Source organism: Rhinoraja longicauda, chromosome 27 (genome assembly GCF_053455715.1).
Source record: "Rhinoraja longicauda isolate Sanriku21f chromosome 27, sRhiLon1.1, whole genome shotgun sequence".
Lineage (NCBI taxonomy): Eukaryota > Metazoa > Chordata > Chondrichthyes > Rajiformes > Arhynchobatidae > Rhinoraja > Rhinoraja longicauda.
Window position 1 is genome coordinate 17,341,361 of NC_135979.1, and position 17,114 is coordinate 17,358,474.

General features: G+C 42.6%; 1 protein-coding gene across 2 annotated transcripts; it reads left to right on the forward strand.

Moving 5' to 3' along the window:
- The first annotated feature begins 865 nt into the window (after positions 1-865).
- On the forward strand, positions 866-11,395 carry LOC144606842 (CD276 antigen-like). 2 transcript variants are annotated; one of them, XM_078423266.1, is made up of 5 exons: positions 866-884; positions 4,056-4,137; positions 5,283-5,636; positions 7,468-7,743; positions 8,516-11,395. In XM_078423266.1, the coding sequence occupies exons 1-5, from the start codon at positions 882-884 to the stop codon at positions 8,713-8,715; spliced, it is 915 nt and encodes a 304-aa protein (XP_078279392.1). In that variant the 5' UTR covers positions 866-881; the 3' UTR covers positions 8,716-11,395. The 2 variants fall into 2 exon arrangements, with proteins under 2 accessions (XP_078279392.1, XP_078279391.1); XM_078423265.1 differs by lacking the exon at positions 866-884 and adding an exon at positions 1,620-1,649.
- Positions 11,396-17,114: the final 5,719 nt, after the last annotated feature.

Consider the following 17,114-nt stretch of genomic DNA (forward strand, 5'->3'; position numbering starts at 1 on the left):
AGGTTCCTGGGTACGCACATCGCAGAGGATCTTACCTGGTCTACCAACACCATCACCACAGTGAAGAAGGCACAGCATAGACTCCACTTCCTGAGGATCCTCAGGAAAACCAACCTGCAGGAGAAGCTCATGATGTCCTTCTATCGCTGCTCCATCGAGAGTGTGCTGGCATACTGTATAACCACATGGTATGCCAGCTGCTCAGAAAAGGACAGGAAGGCCCTTCAGAGGGTCATCACGACGGCCCAGAAGATCATCGGCTGCTCACTGCCCTCCCTGGAGCACCTGTTCAGCCTACGCTGCCTCAGTAGAGCAGGCAAAATAATAAAAGATCCATCCCACCCCGGCCACCGTCTGTTTGTTCATCTGCCCTCTGGTCGACGTTTCAGGTCGATCAAATCCCGAACAAACAGACTTAAGAACAGTTTTTACCCCAGGGCCATACGAGAACTGAACACTACCTTCTGCACTAGGCAACACTGTTAAAACTTTTGTACTTAATATAATTGTATTTATTTGTTTTTGCATTTATTGCATATATGTTTTTACGCACCGTCAGGATTGGCTATTTTTTTAATTTCGTTGTACTCGTTGCAATGACAATAAATTAATATTATTATTATAAAAGAACATTCTTGACTCTTGAATCAAGTAATTGCCTTTACCCTATGTCCCGTGCTGTATTATTTTACAGTTTCTGGGATTGCTTTTAGAAGATAATGTCATACGTCAAGGTTGACAACTGTTGCCGTGGCAACCGTAACACATTATACTTTGGCTACTCCCAATAATAAAGCTGTTAGATTGTGGGTTGAACACATTTTCAGTCAGTGCACAGGAGAAGAAGGACGGAACCACAAAGTTGCTGAGTGAATAGTTAAATGGTAAGTTTTCTTTTTCATATTGTTAAATACTCTGTGCTGTAAACCCGGAACTGGACTCGAGAGTGGAAGAAATGCTTTTCATTTTGTGCGTGAATGTTATGTTTTATGTGCTCCATGCTGTGCGGTATGTGATGTGTGTTTGCTGCACACTTTGTGTGTGTGTGCGCGTGCAATGTGTGCTTCAAGGAGAAGCTTAGGATCTTTCCTAAGGGAAAGACATTGTGGCCTTCCATCACAGTGAGGAGAGAGAGGACTGGAGGAGACTCACTGTGATGGATGTTTCTTTGATGGATGTTTCTTTTTTGTGTGTTTTTGGGGTTGGGTGGTTTGAGTGCCTGTTTGATGCTTTTATTGTTGGACTGTGTTTTTGGGGGTTTTGGGGTGTGTGATTTGAATGCCTATTTAATGCTTTTATTGTTGGACTGTGTTTTGGGGGGTTTTTGGGGTTGGGTAATTTGGGTGCCTGTTTAGTGCTTTTATTGTTGGACTGTGGGTGATTGAATTAACATTTTGTTCAAGATGGCCGCGCCGTTGTGTTTGGCTGCCTGCCACTGTATGTTTCTTTTTTTTCCTAGTCAGATGTGCAGCACTTTGGTCAACGTGGGTTGTTTTTAAATGTGCTATACAAATAAATTGACTTGACTTGACTTGACTTTCCTGAGAGCTGAATCATCTGGAGCCTGTCACTGGAACTGGGGCAACAGCTTTACCAGCTGCTCCACTGGGCCAGCAGTGTTTACATCTTCTGCAATGTCCCGTTCCATGGTAGAGAATCAAAGGCTTCCACGACCTTGATGTAAATTAAATTGATTGTTTACAAGAACTTGGTCACGACAGAAAGTTAAGTTGTGGCACTAAATATGGTTATGATTCACAAAGGGCGGCACAGCTGGTCGAGCTGAAGAGACAGCACCAGAGACCTGGGTTTGATCCTGACCTCGGGTGCTGTCAGTATAGAGTTTGCATGTTCTGTCCATGATTGTGTGAGTTTCCTCCCACATCCCAAAGGCATGTGGGTTTATAGATTAATTGGCCTCTCTAAATTGCCCTAATGTGTAGGGAGCGAATACAAAAGCAGGATAACATGGAACCGGTGTGAACAGGTGACCGCTAGTCAGCGTGGACTTGATGGGCCAAAGGGCCTGTTTCCATGCTCTATCTCTAAACTAAAATAAACCAAAACATAAACTCCCTTCCCTGAGGAGGCATCTTTTATGATATCTGTGTGGTTTTAAACTAAGTAGTGGGGGGAAGGGGTTGACAAATTGGGAATATGAAGATGGAGTTAAAGGGGAAGCGAATACAGGAGAAATTGCAAAGGACTCTCGAATGAATGGGAAGGGAAGTTCTGGAAGGGATAAGAGAGTAAGGTCAGGGCCAATTGTTACCGGTGTGAGAGGGGAGGTGAATACCGAAGTTAAAGTGTTGTATTTAAATGCGCGAAGTATAAAAAATAAAGTGGATGAGCTTGAGGCTCAGTTAGACATTGGCAGGTATGATGTTGTGGGAATCACTGAGACATGGCTACAAGAGAGCCAGGCTGGGAGCTGAATATTCAGGGGTACACAACGTACAGAAAAGACAGACACGTGGGGAGAGGAGGCAGGGTTGCTCTGTTGGTAAGGAATGATATTCACTCCCTTGCAAGGGTGACATAGAATCAGGAGATGTAGAATCAGTATGGATAGAAATGAGGAATTGTAAGGGTAAAAAGACCCTAATGGGAGTCATCTACAGGCCCCCAAACAGTAGCCTCGACATAGGGTGCAAGTTGAATCAGGAGCTGAAATTGGCATGTCGCAAATGTAATGCTACGGTGGTTATGGGAGATTTCAACATGCAGGTAGACTGGGAAAATCAGGTTGGTAATGGACCCCAGGAAAGAGAGTTTATGGATTGCCTCCGAGATGGATTCTTAGAACAGCTTATACTGGAGCCTACCAGGGAGAAGGCAATTCCGGATTTAGTGTTGTGTAATGAACCTGATCTGATAAGGGGACTCAAGGTAAAAGAGCCATTAGGAGGCAGTGACCACAATATGATAAGTTTTACTCTACAAATTGAGAGGGAGAAGGGAAAATCGGAAGTGTCAGTATTACAGTATAGCAAAGGGGACTACAGAGGCATGAGCTGGCCAAAATCGACTGGAAGGAGGCCCAAGCAGGGAACAGCAATGACAGGTATTCCTGGGAATAATGCAGAAGTTGCAGGATCAATTTATCCCAAAGAGGAGGAAAGATTCTAAGGGGAGTAAGAGACACCTGTGGCTGACAAGGGAAGTCAAGGACAGCATAAAAATTGAGGAAGGATATTCTTGCTATTGAGGGCGTGCAGGGTAGGTTTACTAGGTTAATTCCCGGAATGGCGGGACTGTCATATGTTGAAAGACTGGAGCGACTAGGCTTGTATACACTAGAATTTAGAAGGATGAGAGGGGATCTTATCAAAAAGTATAAGATTATTAAGAGGTTGGACACGTTAGAGACAGGAAACATGTTCCCAATGTTGGTGGAGTCCAGAACCAGGGGCCACAGTTTAAGAATAAAGGGTCGGCCATTTAGAACGGAGATGAGGAAAAACTTTTTCAGTCAGAGAGTTGTTAATCTGTGGAATTCTCTGCCTCAGAAGGCAGTGGAGGCCAATTCTCTGAATGCATTCAAGAGAGAGCTAGATAGAGCTCTTAAGGATAGCGGAGTCAGGGGGTATGGGGAGAAGGCAGGCACGGGGTACTGATTGAGAATGATCAGCCATGATCACATTGAATGGTGGTGCTGGCTCGAAGGGCCGAATGGCCTACTCCTGCACCTATTGTCTATTGTCTGATACCACAGGAGCTATTACCAACTCTTTATTCAGAGGTGGAAAAGTTTTGTTCCAGGTGGCTAATTCCACATTTCTCTTTTGTGCTTCTGGTGCGTAATGCTTGCAGCTCATGTGTAAAGTCCACAAGTAAACCTGTGCATCACAGAACAAATATTGTAATAAGGCATTTTTTACATGATTCCCCTCTTTAACTTGGTGAGCACCATTTTAATCTAATAGAGGACCTCTGATCGAGAGGTCTATGGTGAACAGGTCATTGTATTAAACTGATGCGACTAGATTTCAAAATTACCTTTAGAAACATTTGTATTTGATTTACTATTAATTGCAAATGTAATCATTTTCTAGGCATCTGCTGTCCAGGGATCACATAATGGAATGAAATTCATGTTTCACGTTTTCATTCTGTGGCGACATGCATTTGTTTCTGGTAAGTCGTCTTTAATATTTATTTAACATTTAAACAATAACCTTTATTAAAAAAACACAGAAATTGCCAACTCTTGTACTTAATGCCCTGACCACTGAATATAGGTGTGTCAGATGCCTTCTTCACGACCCTGTCTACTGTGTTGCCATATTCAGGGATTAATGTACTGGTACCCCTAAGTCCCTCTGTTCTACAAGAATCTCCAGGGCCCTGCCATTTACTGTCCAAGTCTTGCCCTGGTTTAACTTCTCAAAATGTGAAACTTTGCAGTAGTTGTGTTAAATTCCATCTGCCAAATCTTGACTCACTTTCCCACATAATCTAGACCCTGTTGTAATTTGAAATCACTTTTTTCATTGTCCATTATATCACCCATTTTAGTGAAATCCACAAACTTACTAACCATACCAACTACATTCTCATCCAGATCATTAATAAAGATGACAAACAAAAGTGAACCCTCCCGTCTTTCAGTATCTCAGCTATGATACATTCTGGGAGTACTTCCAGCATTTAAAAAAAAATATTTCAGCTATCCAGGTATTTTTTTTATTTGCAACTCCATCAAAGGATGCTTGCGCATTTTTTTTTAAAGAGAGGCTGTTGTTGAGCTTTGTCAGAGGAGAATTGTCACCTTGAATTTGAACCTTAAAAGTGCCAGAAATCTACGCATTTGAATTGCAGTCCTTTCAGAGTTGTTGATCATTGAGACACGTAGAATGTTTGGAAATGATCACAGCCCAACATACAGTAAACTTATATTGATGTCACCAATTACAGCATTTGTTCACAATTTATATTCAGTTGGCTTTCAGAACATTTTGATTTTGCATGCCTACATCTTTACTATTGAACAGTTTAATTTTTTTAATTGATAAAATTACAGATTAATCTTTTAAACAGTTAATTTAAATCCTACCATTTTTGTGTTTGTGGTTCACCTACTTCATTTACTTAGTCCCCACAACTGCCCGATATTGTAAATCTCAGCAGGACTATACAATGAATCTAAGTCAGTTCTGGATTTACTCTGTGTTGACCATTTAACATTGGTGTTAAGTTTTTTAATAACAGCACTGTAACTTTTGAATGATTTTGTCAACGCATTAATTGTTATGAGGTTGTTTGAAAATTATTTTTTCCAGATGCATTTGATGTCACTGTACCGAAAACTGCTATACTTGGTATCCACAGTCACAGTATCATCCTTGGATGCAGTTTTAATGCTATCGGTGACTTCTCACTTGAACATTTTGTAATTAATTGGCAACGCACTGAAAACAACGAGGTGGTGCACAGTTATCATTATGGCAAAGATCAGCTTGGTCAACAGAGTAAACAGTATTCAGGCAGAACAAGTCTATTTCCAGGGGAATTCAATAATGGCAATGTTTCACTGAAGTTGGATGGACTGAGAGTTGAGGATGCTGGTCAGTACATGTGTTATATCAGCAGTACAATGGGAAGTGCCAAGGGAACAGTGTCATTGACAGTTGCAGGTAAGCTGTCTCTAATTTTCTTATTGTTCGTCTTTTTGGGGCAAAATGTGTAGCAGATGCAAATAATTTTGATCACAATGAATTGCAATGTGTCTTCACAAAGTTAATCTATATAAAAATCCAAGTCAAAGTACTTACCCCTGCAACCGCAGGAGAAGCAACACCTGTCCTGAAACCTCCTCCCTGGACAGCATCCAGGGTCCCTGACAGTTCTTTCAGTCTAGGCAGACGTTCACTTGCGCCGCCTCCATCCTCATCTACTGTATCCGTTGTTCGCGGTGTATGCTCCTATATATCGGCAAGACCAAGCGCAGACAGGGCGATCGTTTCGCTGAACAGTTACACGCAGTCTGCCTTGGCCTACACAATCCCCCGGTTTTCAAACATTTTAGCTCCCCTTCCTATTCCCATACTGACCTTTCTGTCCTGGGTCTCCTCCACTGTCAGAGTGTGGCCACATGCAAATTGGAGGAACAGCACCTCATATTTTGCTTGGGCAGCTCACAACCCAATGGTATCAACATTGATTTCTCTAATTTCAAGTAACCCCTGCATTCCCTCTCCACCACCCCCCCCCCCCCCACCCCCACCCACCGCACCCTAATCATCCTACTAGTGCCACAGTTCACAATCTTGTATCCCTTCATTATCATCCCATCCCCAGCTAACAATGGGCCATTATGGGCTCCACCCATCCTTGGTCATCTGTTGCCGGCCCTGTTTTGTTCCGGCCTTTTCTTACTTCCAGTTCCTTCTCCTCTACTTTCAATCTGAAGAAGGGTCCAATCCGATCCATTTTTCCTAACCCTCCTGTTGGATAACTTCTCTCCATTCTAAAACATTGGCCCAAATGCCATGAGCTTTTGTGCTATACCTTTCATGTAACATCTTATTGAAAGCATTGTGGAAATCCAAATACATTGACAGCTGATTCTCCTCTATTCACGTTGCTTGTTAAAACCTCAAAGAACTCCAATAGTCCTCTTAACTCTCTTTCATTTAAACATATCAACTTCACTTGGTGGCATCCTGATTTTCTAAATGTGCTGCTGTTACTTCTTTTATAATAGATTCCAGCATTTGACAGATATTAGACTAACTTGCATTTGCTTCTTGCTTAGTCTTCTCACTTTCTTGATTAGGGTTCTTATATTTGCACTTTCCGAATCCGCACAAACACTTTTGCAATCCAGGACATTTTCAATGATCATAACCAAAGCATTGACTTCAACCACTTTAAAATCCTGGAAGGCTGCCCATCAAGTCTAGGGGTTTTCCAAGATCTTAATCTTACTAGTTTGCCTACTACTTTTGCCTTAATCTTACTAGTTTGCCTACTACTTTTCTCATGAGATCATGATTGTCTTTTTGCTTTTTGGAAACTGTAAACACATCCAAAATATTTGTTCACCACCTCTGCTTTCTTTATTTTATATTACGATTTCCCAATTTTTGACCCCCAGGAGATAGAATATACCTTAGCCATACACTTCTTTTAGGTCCATTTAGATTAGAAATTCCTTCTGTCTGTTTTTATATTTCTCACCAGCTTATTTGCATTAGCGATTTAGTGTTCTTTACTTGGCTAGACTCCATATTCCATGCGTTAACAAAAGCCTCCTGTGTTTATAATGAGAAATATTCCAAGGAACTGAGTCAATTCCTGACAGTAATTACAGGATAACCAGTTCCTCCTTGTGTAGCAAGAGTGGTATTTCCAATATGTTCAGCTATGTCTGAATACATACAGAAACTTGATGAGCTATTTATTACAAAAATAAAGTACTTCTCTGTTTGGGTAATCTAATCAAACTTATGTTATAACCTACAGCTTACTACAAGGAGCCGGACCTGCTGATCAAACTCCAGTCATCCAGTGTGACCTTTGTTCTAACATCTCAAGGTTATCCTAAAGCATCTGTTTTCTGGCAATGTGCAGAAGACGTGCTCTTTAAGCCCGATGTTTTATTTGCTGAAACTGAAGATGGTCTTTACTCACTCCAAAGTACTCTTGAAGTTGCGAACACACAGACATCTTGTAACGTTGAAATACACAACCATCTTGTCAATCAGACTATCATCAGGAAATTCAACCTCTTTATTCCACGTGAGTTATTTCTTTTGCTCCGCAATAAGTTTTTCTCTTTGGAATTTTCAGTGAATTTGACAAAGAATATGGAAATGGTCAATCTATTCACTTCCAGTCTCATGTACACCAGCACAGCACTTTGTAAGATATTGTGGCTCATTCTTCATAATTTCCTGTTTGGAGCATTTAATGCATAGAATACTATCGGGGTAGAGCCCAACATTTCTTTTTGATATTTGGTCACGATCAGTGGTGAAAGTATTTGCATTCCTGGATGTCCACTCCCATTGGGTGGAACTTAATGCAGAGGCCGTACATTTGCAAAATTGTTTTTAACCGTACAATGGGGATTTTTTTTCAAAGACTGCAGCATAAACCACTTTTGTTGGATTTTTACAGAATTATATCTTGATAAGGGTGGTGGGTGTATGGAGCAAGTTGCCAGAGGAGGTAGTTGAGGCTGGGACTATCTTAATTTTTAAGAAAGTTAGACAGGTACATGGATAGGACAGGTTTGGAGGGATATGGACCAAGCGCAGGTAGGTGGAACGTGTAGCTGGGACATGTTGGCCAGTGTGGGCAAATTGGGCCAAAGGGCTTGTTTCCACACTGTATCACTCTATGACTCCAAGAAGCCAGTGCATTGTTTCTATAGGGATTTCAAGTCTCCTTCTGTATGTATGAAGCGAAGACGTGAATGGGAAAATTTGAAAATCCCACTTGAAGTTGCTTTGAAGTTTTGAAACATGATCCAACATGATTGATTATTTCACATTTATATGTGTTTCAGTTTCAGGAAGGATGGAAGTACAGATGTACATTTGGATCGTTCTGGGCCTTCTCCTACTAATATCTGCAGCACTGATCATTCTGAATATGTGGTTAAACGTAAAAAAACAACACAAGCTACAAAACAAAATAATGAGCAGTCTGAAGAAGGGTCTCGACCCGAAACATCACCCATTCCTTTTCTCCCGAGATGCTGCCTGACCTGCTGAGTTACTCCAGCATTTTGTGAATAAATCGATTTGTACCAGCATCTGCAGTTATTTTCTTAAAATAATGAGCATGTGAATATGGAAGTATGAATAAGACGTTTGATATCTACTTATCCCTGTGGTACTGGAAAAGTCAGTATGGAAATCTGATCACATGATGTTGTTTAATATCAGTCTTACACAATTGGAAATCTTTTGTTTCCTGTGTCTGAAGGGAAAACGATCATTCTGGGTTGTTTTGCATCAGTTGGAATATTTGGACTGGGTGTTTTTTGTTATCACACTTCACTGGTGACTCTGACACGATTTCCAAGTCAATGGTATACGTAACGAGCAATTGTAAGGAACTTGGAGGAGGGTGTTTTGGGCTTAATTGAGTATTGCTAGACAACATAAGTACAAATCTTCCACTGACTACAAGATCATTGGTCACCTGTCCGTGGACCATGCTGGTTCTTCCAGCACACAGCTTCCCACTGGTTTCCAGCTCTCACATGATCAGACTTGCACAGCACAGTCTCTGCCCAGCACAACACTCTCAGCATGTGGTCAGCTGCATTCACAGAATGACCTTCAGACCAGTGGAGGTCCTGTCCGGGGGCTTAAAAGCTGCTCAACTAATCCATGAGATTAAATGTTTCTAAAGTTTCTAAGATTTACAAACATTCAAACAAAAAACTCAGGGAGAGCAAATGGGGAGATGGGAGGGCATTAAAATAAAGAGGACTACAAGTGGAGTGGATTCAATGGTTGCTATCGGCCTGTAGATTGGCAGAAAAAAACATACAGTGCAACTGACAATTTAATGTGCATGGATCGCGAAGATAATATATTGTGGCTCTAAAAACAAATCAACATGCTGTGACCCCTCTCGACATACCCAAATGTGGGCTTCACAGGCTCCACCACTTCCCTCTGAGAGTTTGTACAGTCATCTAGAGTTGATCTCACTCTCAGTAGTCGCTGAGTTTACTGTGAGTACTTCCTCTGCCCATCCTCTGATTCCACTGCATTTGACATCTGCCTGCTTTGGAGGCTGTTGGAATATCCAGTCTAGTTTACTTGCAGGGAAACTCCCAGTCTTAACCCCTTCATCTTGATTCACGGGGATGATCCGATGATAGGATTAACAGAAAGCAAGATCAATTGAGAACCTTCTTGATATATAGATGTGCCTAATCTCACGAGGCATGCCGATACATGCAGGATCACAAAGGAGGTAGTAGAAACCCTGTTGTAGAGAGATTTTGATGCTGTGTTGCTGTTATAATTATTTGCCTCTTAGCTGCAGGTACGTCAGATCTCGAACTTAAGCAACTGGTAGAGCTGCTGCCTCACAACTCCAGTGACCCAAGTTCATTCCTGAACTCTGGTGAAATTTGCACATTCTCCCTGTGTCCGAGTGGGGTTTCATCCACATCCTGAAAATGCACAGGATGATAGATCAGTTGGCCACGATAAAGTTATTCCTAGTGTATAGGCAAGTGGTAGAATCTTGGGGGAATTCATATGTGGGGAGAATGCAATGGGTTTAGTCTAAATGGGTGCCTCAGAGTTAGTGCAGACATGGTATGTAGGTTAATTGACTGGGTAAATGTAAAAATTGTCCCTAGTGTGTGTAGGATAGTGTTAATGTGTGGGGATCGCTGGGCGGCGCGGACTTGGTGGGCCGAAAAGGCCTGTTTCCGCGCTGTATCTGAAATATGAAAATAAAAAAATATGGTGGGCCAAAGGCCATTGCTATGCTACATGACTTCCTTAAACCTGATCCCTTTTGATTTCTGTTTGGTGCTGCCAAAATAATGGTTAAAGCTGGGAGATTTACTTTGGACTTTAAGATCCAAATTTATTTAATATGTTTTCAGTTAATTTATAATCAGTATTGATAGATACCTTCAAGGCTAATCTCCCGATTACAGTTGAATGCACGGAGCAGATTCAGATCATGGTGTGGATGATAAACTGATTACAGTCTTGCCCAACTTCACATTTGAAATTACTTCACTGGTGCTCAAAATCAGGCAGATTGCAATTGGATATCTTACTAAGTATATTCCATTCACTGAGACCATAAGGTACAAATGAGGTGTGTAGGAAGGTATTTATTTATTTTCTGGAACCCTCTGCTGGGTAGGTCACGAAAGCAGGATAATTAGAAATATTTAAAGTGAAGGTGGATAAATATTTGATAGATTAAGGAGAGAGGGTTATGGAGAAATGACAAAGAATAGTTGAGGCCAGCACAGATCAAACCTGATCGTATTATATGGTGGGGCAGGCGTAAAAACTCTGATGGTCAACTCCAGCTCCTATTTCTATTGTTCTTGTGAAAACGGATTTAAATTCAATTCTAAATTATAAATACAGCATTGACAGAAACTATAAACTTAGATTGTTTCACTCCCATATTTATTGTCAAGTTATCATTTTTATTCAGCTTTAAATTGTACCTTTAAGACAGGTCATTGTTTGTTTTGTGAATGTATTTATGCTAACCTTATATTTTATTGTTTGTACAAATAATTCACTGAAAAAAATTACTGATATTTGCTTATCTTGACCAGATGAGATGTCCTATTAGCTAGGAATACTTTCCTTATGCTTAAAGTATTTCACTGCAGCATGTCCGCTTATTTATATTGTAATTTTCTGTCCAATTGATTTAATGATATTAAACATCAGAAGTTATCGGAGTATAGTTTGTGAATTTATTTAACTTGTTTACACCTTGACTTCATTTAACTAGAAATACAGGAGTGATGGCAAGGAACAACATTTCATTATTTGTCCCCAGTCTAGGCTCAGAGGACTCCCAGATCAGATATGAAATGGTCCATTGCACAGTTGTTGCAGCTCTACCCAAGTAACAGCATAAACCCACATTAGTTTTTCACAGGACACTATTACACATATGTGCATGATGAAAGTGTGACTTAGTTTATAGAGTCATTCAGCTCGGAAACAGGTCCTTCAGCCCAACGTGTCCATGTCACCTACATGCCTCATTTACACTAGTTCCACCTGTCCACATTTGGCCTATATCCCTCTAAACATTTCCTATCCATGTACTTGTCCAAATGTCTGTTAAATGTTGTTTTAGTTTTAGTTTTAGAGATACAGCACGGAACGGCCCCTTCGGCCTACCGAGTCCGCACCGACTGACCCCGCACATTAACACCACTAGTCACAGGCCTCCAGTGCTCAAAACAACCTTCCACCATCACCCTCTGCTTCCTTCCATGAAGCCAATTCTCTATCCAGCCAGCTAGCTCTCCCTGGATCCCATGTAATCTAACCTTCCATAGCAGCCGACCATACGGAACCTTATCAAATGCCTTGCTGAAGTCCATGTAGACATAATTTATGATTTTGTCCTCATCAACCTTTTCATTTACTTCTTCAAAAAACTCAGATTCATATGACATGATCTCCCACGTAAAAACCTTCCCAAATCAGCCCCTGTCTATCCAAATACACATATATCTTATCCCTCAAATTCATCTCCAGTAACGTGCCTACCACCAATGTTAGACTCACTGGCCTATAGTTTCAAGACATCTTTGCAACCCTTCAAAAAACATAGGCGCAACATTAGCCACCCTCCGGTCCTCAGGCACCTCATCCGTGTCGAATGATAATTTATATTTCTCAGCAAGGGTGTCTGCATTTCCTACTCTAGCTTCCCACAGTGTCCTCAGAAATATCTGATCAGGCCTTGAAAATGTATCTACCTTCATACGTCTGGACATCCAGAACATCCTTTACCTTAATCCAAACTGTCCTCAAGACATCCCCCTTAACTATCCCATGTTCCCCAGTCTTCATGTCTTCCTCCACAGTAAAAACTGAAACTGAAAAATACAACCATGTCTGTGGAGAGCAAACATGGAGCAAACAAGGGCGGCACGGTAGCGCAGCAGTAGAGTTGCTGCTTTACAGCGAATGCAGCGCCGGAGACTCAGGTTCGATCCTGACTACGGGTGCTGCACTGTAAGGAGTTTGTACGTTCTCCCCGTGACCTGCGTGGGTTTTCTCCGAGATCTTCGGTTTCCTCCCACACTCCAAAGACGTACAGGTATGTAGGTTAATTGGCTGGGTAAATGTAAAAATTGTCCCTAGTGGGTGTAGGATAGTGTTAATGTACGGGGATCACTGGGCGGCATGGACTTGGAGGGCCGAAAAGGCCTGTTTCCGGCTGTATATATATGATATGATATGGTTATTTACTCGCTCTTACCTTCTCTCCCCCTAATCAGAACAAAGATAGGATTCTCTTTGACTTCACCTTCCACCCATCAGCCTCCATATTCATCAGATCAGCCATCATTATTGCCACCACTTTCCATGGGATATCATCACCAGATAAATCTTACCCTCCCCACCTCTTATCATCATGCAAAGGGGCTCTTCCCTCTGTAAATTCTTGATCCACTCTTCTATCAGCACATAGGATTTCCCATTTAATGGCATTTTCCCAGAGTTGCTCTCCCTGCACGTTTATCTCCTTTCCTTCCAAAGATCCAGGGACTCAAGCAGTCATTCTAGGTGAGGCAGCACGTCTAGGGTTGCCAACTGTCCCGTATTAGCCGGGACATCCCATATTTTGGGCTAAATTTGTTTGTCCTGTACGGGACCGCCCTGGTCCTGTATTAGGCCCATGGGCCGCTGTAGATCCTGCAACTGTAGGCCTGGACAGTAGGCTAATGGAGCTCGTTAACGTTAACAGAGGTCGGGGAGCGGGGCCAAGCGTGTTCAGGGAGCGGGGCTGAATGTGTTCGGGGAGCGGGGATGATTTTTTTTGCCTAACGGAGGTTGCAACCCACCTCTCGGCCCGGGCGGTCATCATTGGTGGAGCGGGAGCAAGTGGCCGCTGGCTGGGTGAGGTCACATGGGGCGCGGGCGGTGACATCACCTTGTCCCGTATTTGGGAGTTAGAAAGTTGGCATCCCTAAGCACGTCACTTGCAGTGGTAGTTGAGTGAAGTGCACTTGGCATTTGCAAGAAAAACTCCATTGTTGCTATTGTTAAAACCTAACCGACAAACCTGCACGTCTTTGGGATGTGGGAGGAAACTGGAGCACGCGGAGAAAATCCAAGTGGTCACAGGGAGAATGTACAAACTCTGCACAGTCAGGATCAAACCTGGGGTCTCTGGCGCTGTGAGGAAGCGGCTCTACCACTACACCACTTTAAATAATTGTGTTACTCCTTCTGTGTAATTAATTTCCAAACCATTTTGAATGTATTTACAAAATTGCAGTGCATATTAACTGGAGTGGGTGGGGGTTCATTAAACACTACAGCTTTGTTAGTTAATTGTTTCCAGACACACTTTCAGTCAGTGAAGCATTATAACAATTACATCATAATGAAATGGTGTTGCCTCTCCCCTATATCATCAGTTAATGCTGAAGGGAGCGAAAACAAGGAATGGCAGATGCAGATTTACACAAAAGGACACAAAGTGTTGGAGTAACTCAGCGGATCTGGCAGCATCCCTGGAGAACATGGATAGGTGATGTTCTGGGTAGGGGTCCTTCATCAGGCATTTCAGAATTTGTTCTGGGCAAATTACTCACGTTTCCAGGTAGGATGATGGGCAGAGCCAGATAAAGTTTTACACCTGAATGAATGCACTGGAGTGAAGTGGGATTATGTTATCCTACCCAAACTATTGTAAGAACATAGTGAATGCCTGTGACAGAATGCACATAAATCGTTAAGAATCATTTAAAAACATCTTCCCAGTTATGTCCAGTTGTTTTCAAAGTAAGTGTTATCCTACAATTGTTCGGCTCAGAGAGCCGTAGTCAGGTGTAAAACTTCATCTGTCTATCGCCTTACCAGGAAACATGAGCAACCCATGTGGCTGTTAAAATTGCCCAGAACAAGCTGCCATTGGTCTGAGGGAGGGGCAGTGCTGTTTCATTGTGGTTTGTCGGTTGTAGTAATCAGTTACAAAAAACGAGTCAACAAACATTTCAACATTGGAGAAGGTGCAGTACCAATTACCATGCACTGCAAGTTTATTCGTGCATCAAGATTATTTGGAAATTAGTAACACAAAATAAGCAGTTTGAATACTTACTATGCAGGAAGGAGCTGCAGATGATGGTTTAAACCGAAGACGGACACAAAAAGCTGGAGTAACTCAGCGGGACAGGCAGCATCTCTGGAGGGAAGGAATGGGTGATGTTTCGGGTCAAGACCCTTCTTCAGCATCTGGTCTTATATTTATAATGGCAAATAACAGCCACTCAAGCGATCAGATGAATGCAGGTGCCCAGAGAATAATCCCAGCAGTCCCATTCCCCCTCTCATTATTCCCCTGTATCTCTGTAACTTATATTTTCTCACAAATGCCCATTGGGTCCTCTTTGAAGCAATTCACAGCAGCCAATTAACAGAGCAATATTTCTTTGTGATGCTGGCATAAACTGGAGCACCCAGAGGAAACCCTGCGATCCTGGATGACCATACAACTCTGCTCAAATAGACAAGCACTTCAACTTTTTAGTATCACATAGAACACAGTTTGCAGATCATTGTAAGTATCAGGCACCACAAAACCTCTCTTAGTACAAATATTTTTCAGCATGCTAATATAGAGTTGCTTCATAAAGCAGCCCAGATCTCCACACTCTGTGTGAGATCTCCACACTCATTCCTCTATATTGACTGATCAAGGCGTGGTACTCAGAAGCAGAACATAGAAACATCGAGACATAGAAAATAGGTGCAGGAGTAGGCCATTCGGCCCCTCGAGCCAGCACCGCCATTCAATATGATCATGGCTGATCATCCAAAATCAGTACCCTGTTCCTGCTTTTTCCCCATATCCCTTGATTCTGTTAGCCCTAAGAGCTACACCTAACTCTTTCTTGAAAACATCCAGTGAATTGGCCTCCACTGCCTTCTGTGGCAGATAATTCCACAGATTCACAACTCTCTGGGTGAAAAGTTTTTTCCTCATCTCAGTCCAGAATGGTCTACCGCTTTTTCTTAAACTGTGACCCCTGGTTCTGGACTCCCCCAACATCGGGAACTTGTTTCCTGCATCTAGATTTTAGATTTACATTTAGAGATACAGTGCAGAAACAGGCCCTTCGGCCCACCGGGTCCACGCCACCCAGCGATCCCTGCACACTAACACTATCCTACACCCACTAGGGACAATTTTTACATTTGCCCAGCCAATTAACCTACATACCTGTACGTCTTTGGAGTGTGGGAGGAAACCGAAGATCTCGGAGAAAATCCACGCAGGTCACGGGGAGAACGTACAAACTCCGTACAGACGGCGCCCGTAGTCAGGATCGAACCCGAGTCTCTGGCGCTGCATTCGCTGTAAAGCAGCAACTCTACCTCTGCGCTACCGTGCTGTCCAATCCCTTAAGAATTTTATATGTTTCTATAAGATCCCCTCTCATCCTACATAACTGCATATCTCTTCCAGATATTGGTATCTCTTAAACCAAATTTTGGTAAATGATAGAAATTATTTTGTTCCAATTTGCACAGATAGCTGGAATAATCCACTGGAGGTAATGAAGAAATGAATCGTCTGGTAAAGCGTCAGAAAGTCTCAGCAGCTGTTAACAACTGCTTTTAACTGTTGAAGCTTGTTAGATCCCCTTGGCAACAGAGTAGAACACAAGTGAGAACAGGACCACAGACAAAAAGATTATCCAAGTGTCAATCAAGGAAGACAGAGTTCACATAACTTTGGTGGCTGGAAACATGAGTAAACCTGTTCAGTTGTAAAATTTGTCTGGTATGGCGAGTCTGGAGGCTTGTACTTTGTTAAAGAAGTTTATTGCGGCAGCAATATTCAATTACAAAGGATTGCTGTGTAAGACCTGTGTGATCTCCCGGACAAGTTTCGATCGCCTAGCTTGGGGTCGGAGAGGAATTTCCCGGATTTTTTTTCCCAAATTGGCCTGGGTTTTTAATCCGGTTTTTTGCCTCTCCCAGGAGATCACTCAGTTCTTTTGGGTGGGCGGTTGGAGCAGTTGGAGCAGCGGCCAGGCGGTAGGTTTAGTAACCGAGCACGGGGCTTTGTTTGGGGAGTATGAGTGCCAGGGCAGTTTTTTGTTCTGGGTGTCGGATGTGGGGAATCTGGGAGTCTGATAGTCTTCCAGACATCCACATCTGCGCCAGGTGTGACGAGATGGGGCTCCTAAGGGACCGTATTAGGAACCTGGAGCGGCAGATTGATGACCTCCGTCTGATCAGGGAGAGTGAGGAGGTTATAGATAGGAGTTACAGAGAGGTGGTCACTCCTAGACCACGGGAGGTAGACAAGTGGGTCACTGTTAGGGGGGGCAAGGAGCAGAGGTAGGGACTAGGGAGTACCCCGGTGGCTGTACCCCTTGGAAATAAGTACTTCTG

What these genes read in the sequence shown, in the direction of transcription:
- LOC144606842 (XM_078423265.1), top strand. An exon ending in AGTGTCATTGACAGTTGCAG is followed by an intron (nt 5,637 to 7,467) that starts GTAAGCTGTCTC and finishes TATAACCTACAG; the next exon opens with CTTACTACAAGGAGCCGGAC. An exon ending in ATTCAACCTCTTTATTCCAC is followed by an intron (nt 7,744 to 8,515) that starts GTGAGTTATTTC and finishes TATGTGTTTCAG; the next exon opens with TTTCAGGAAGGATGGAAGTA.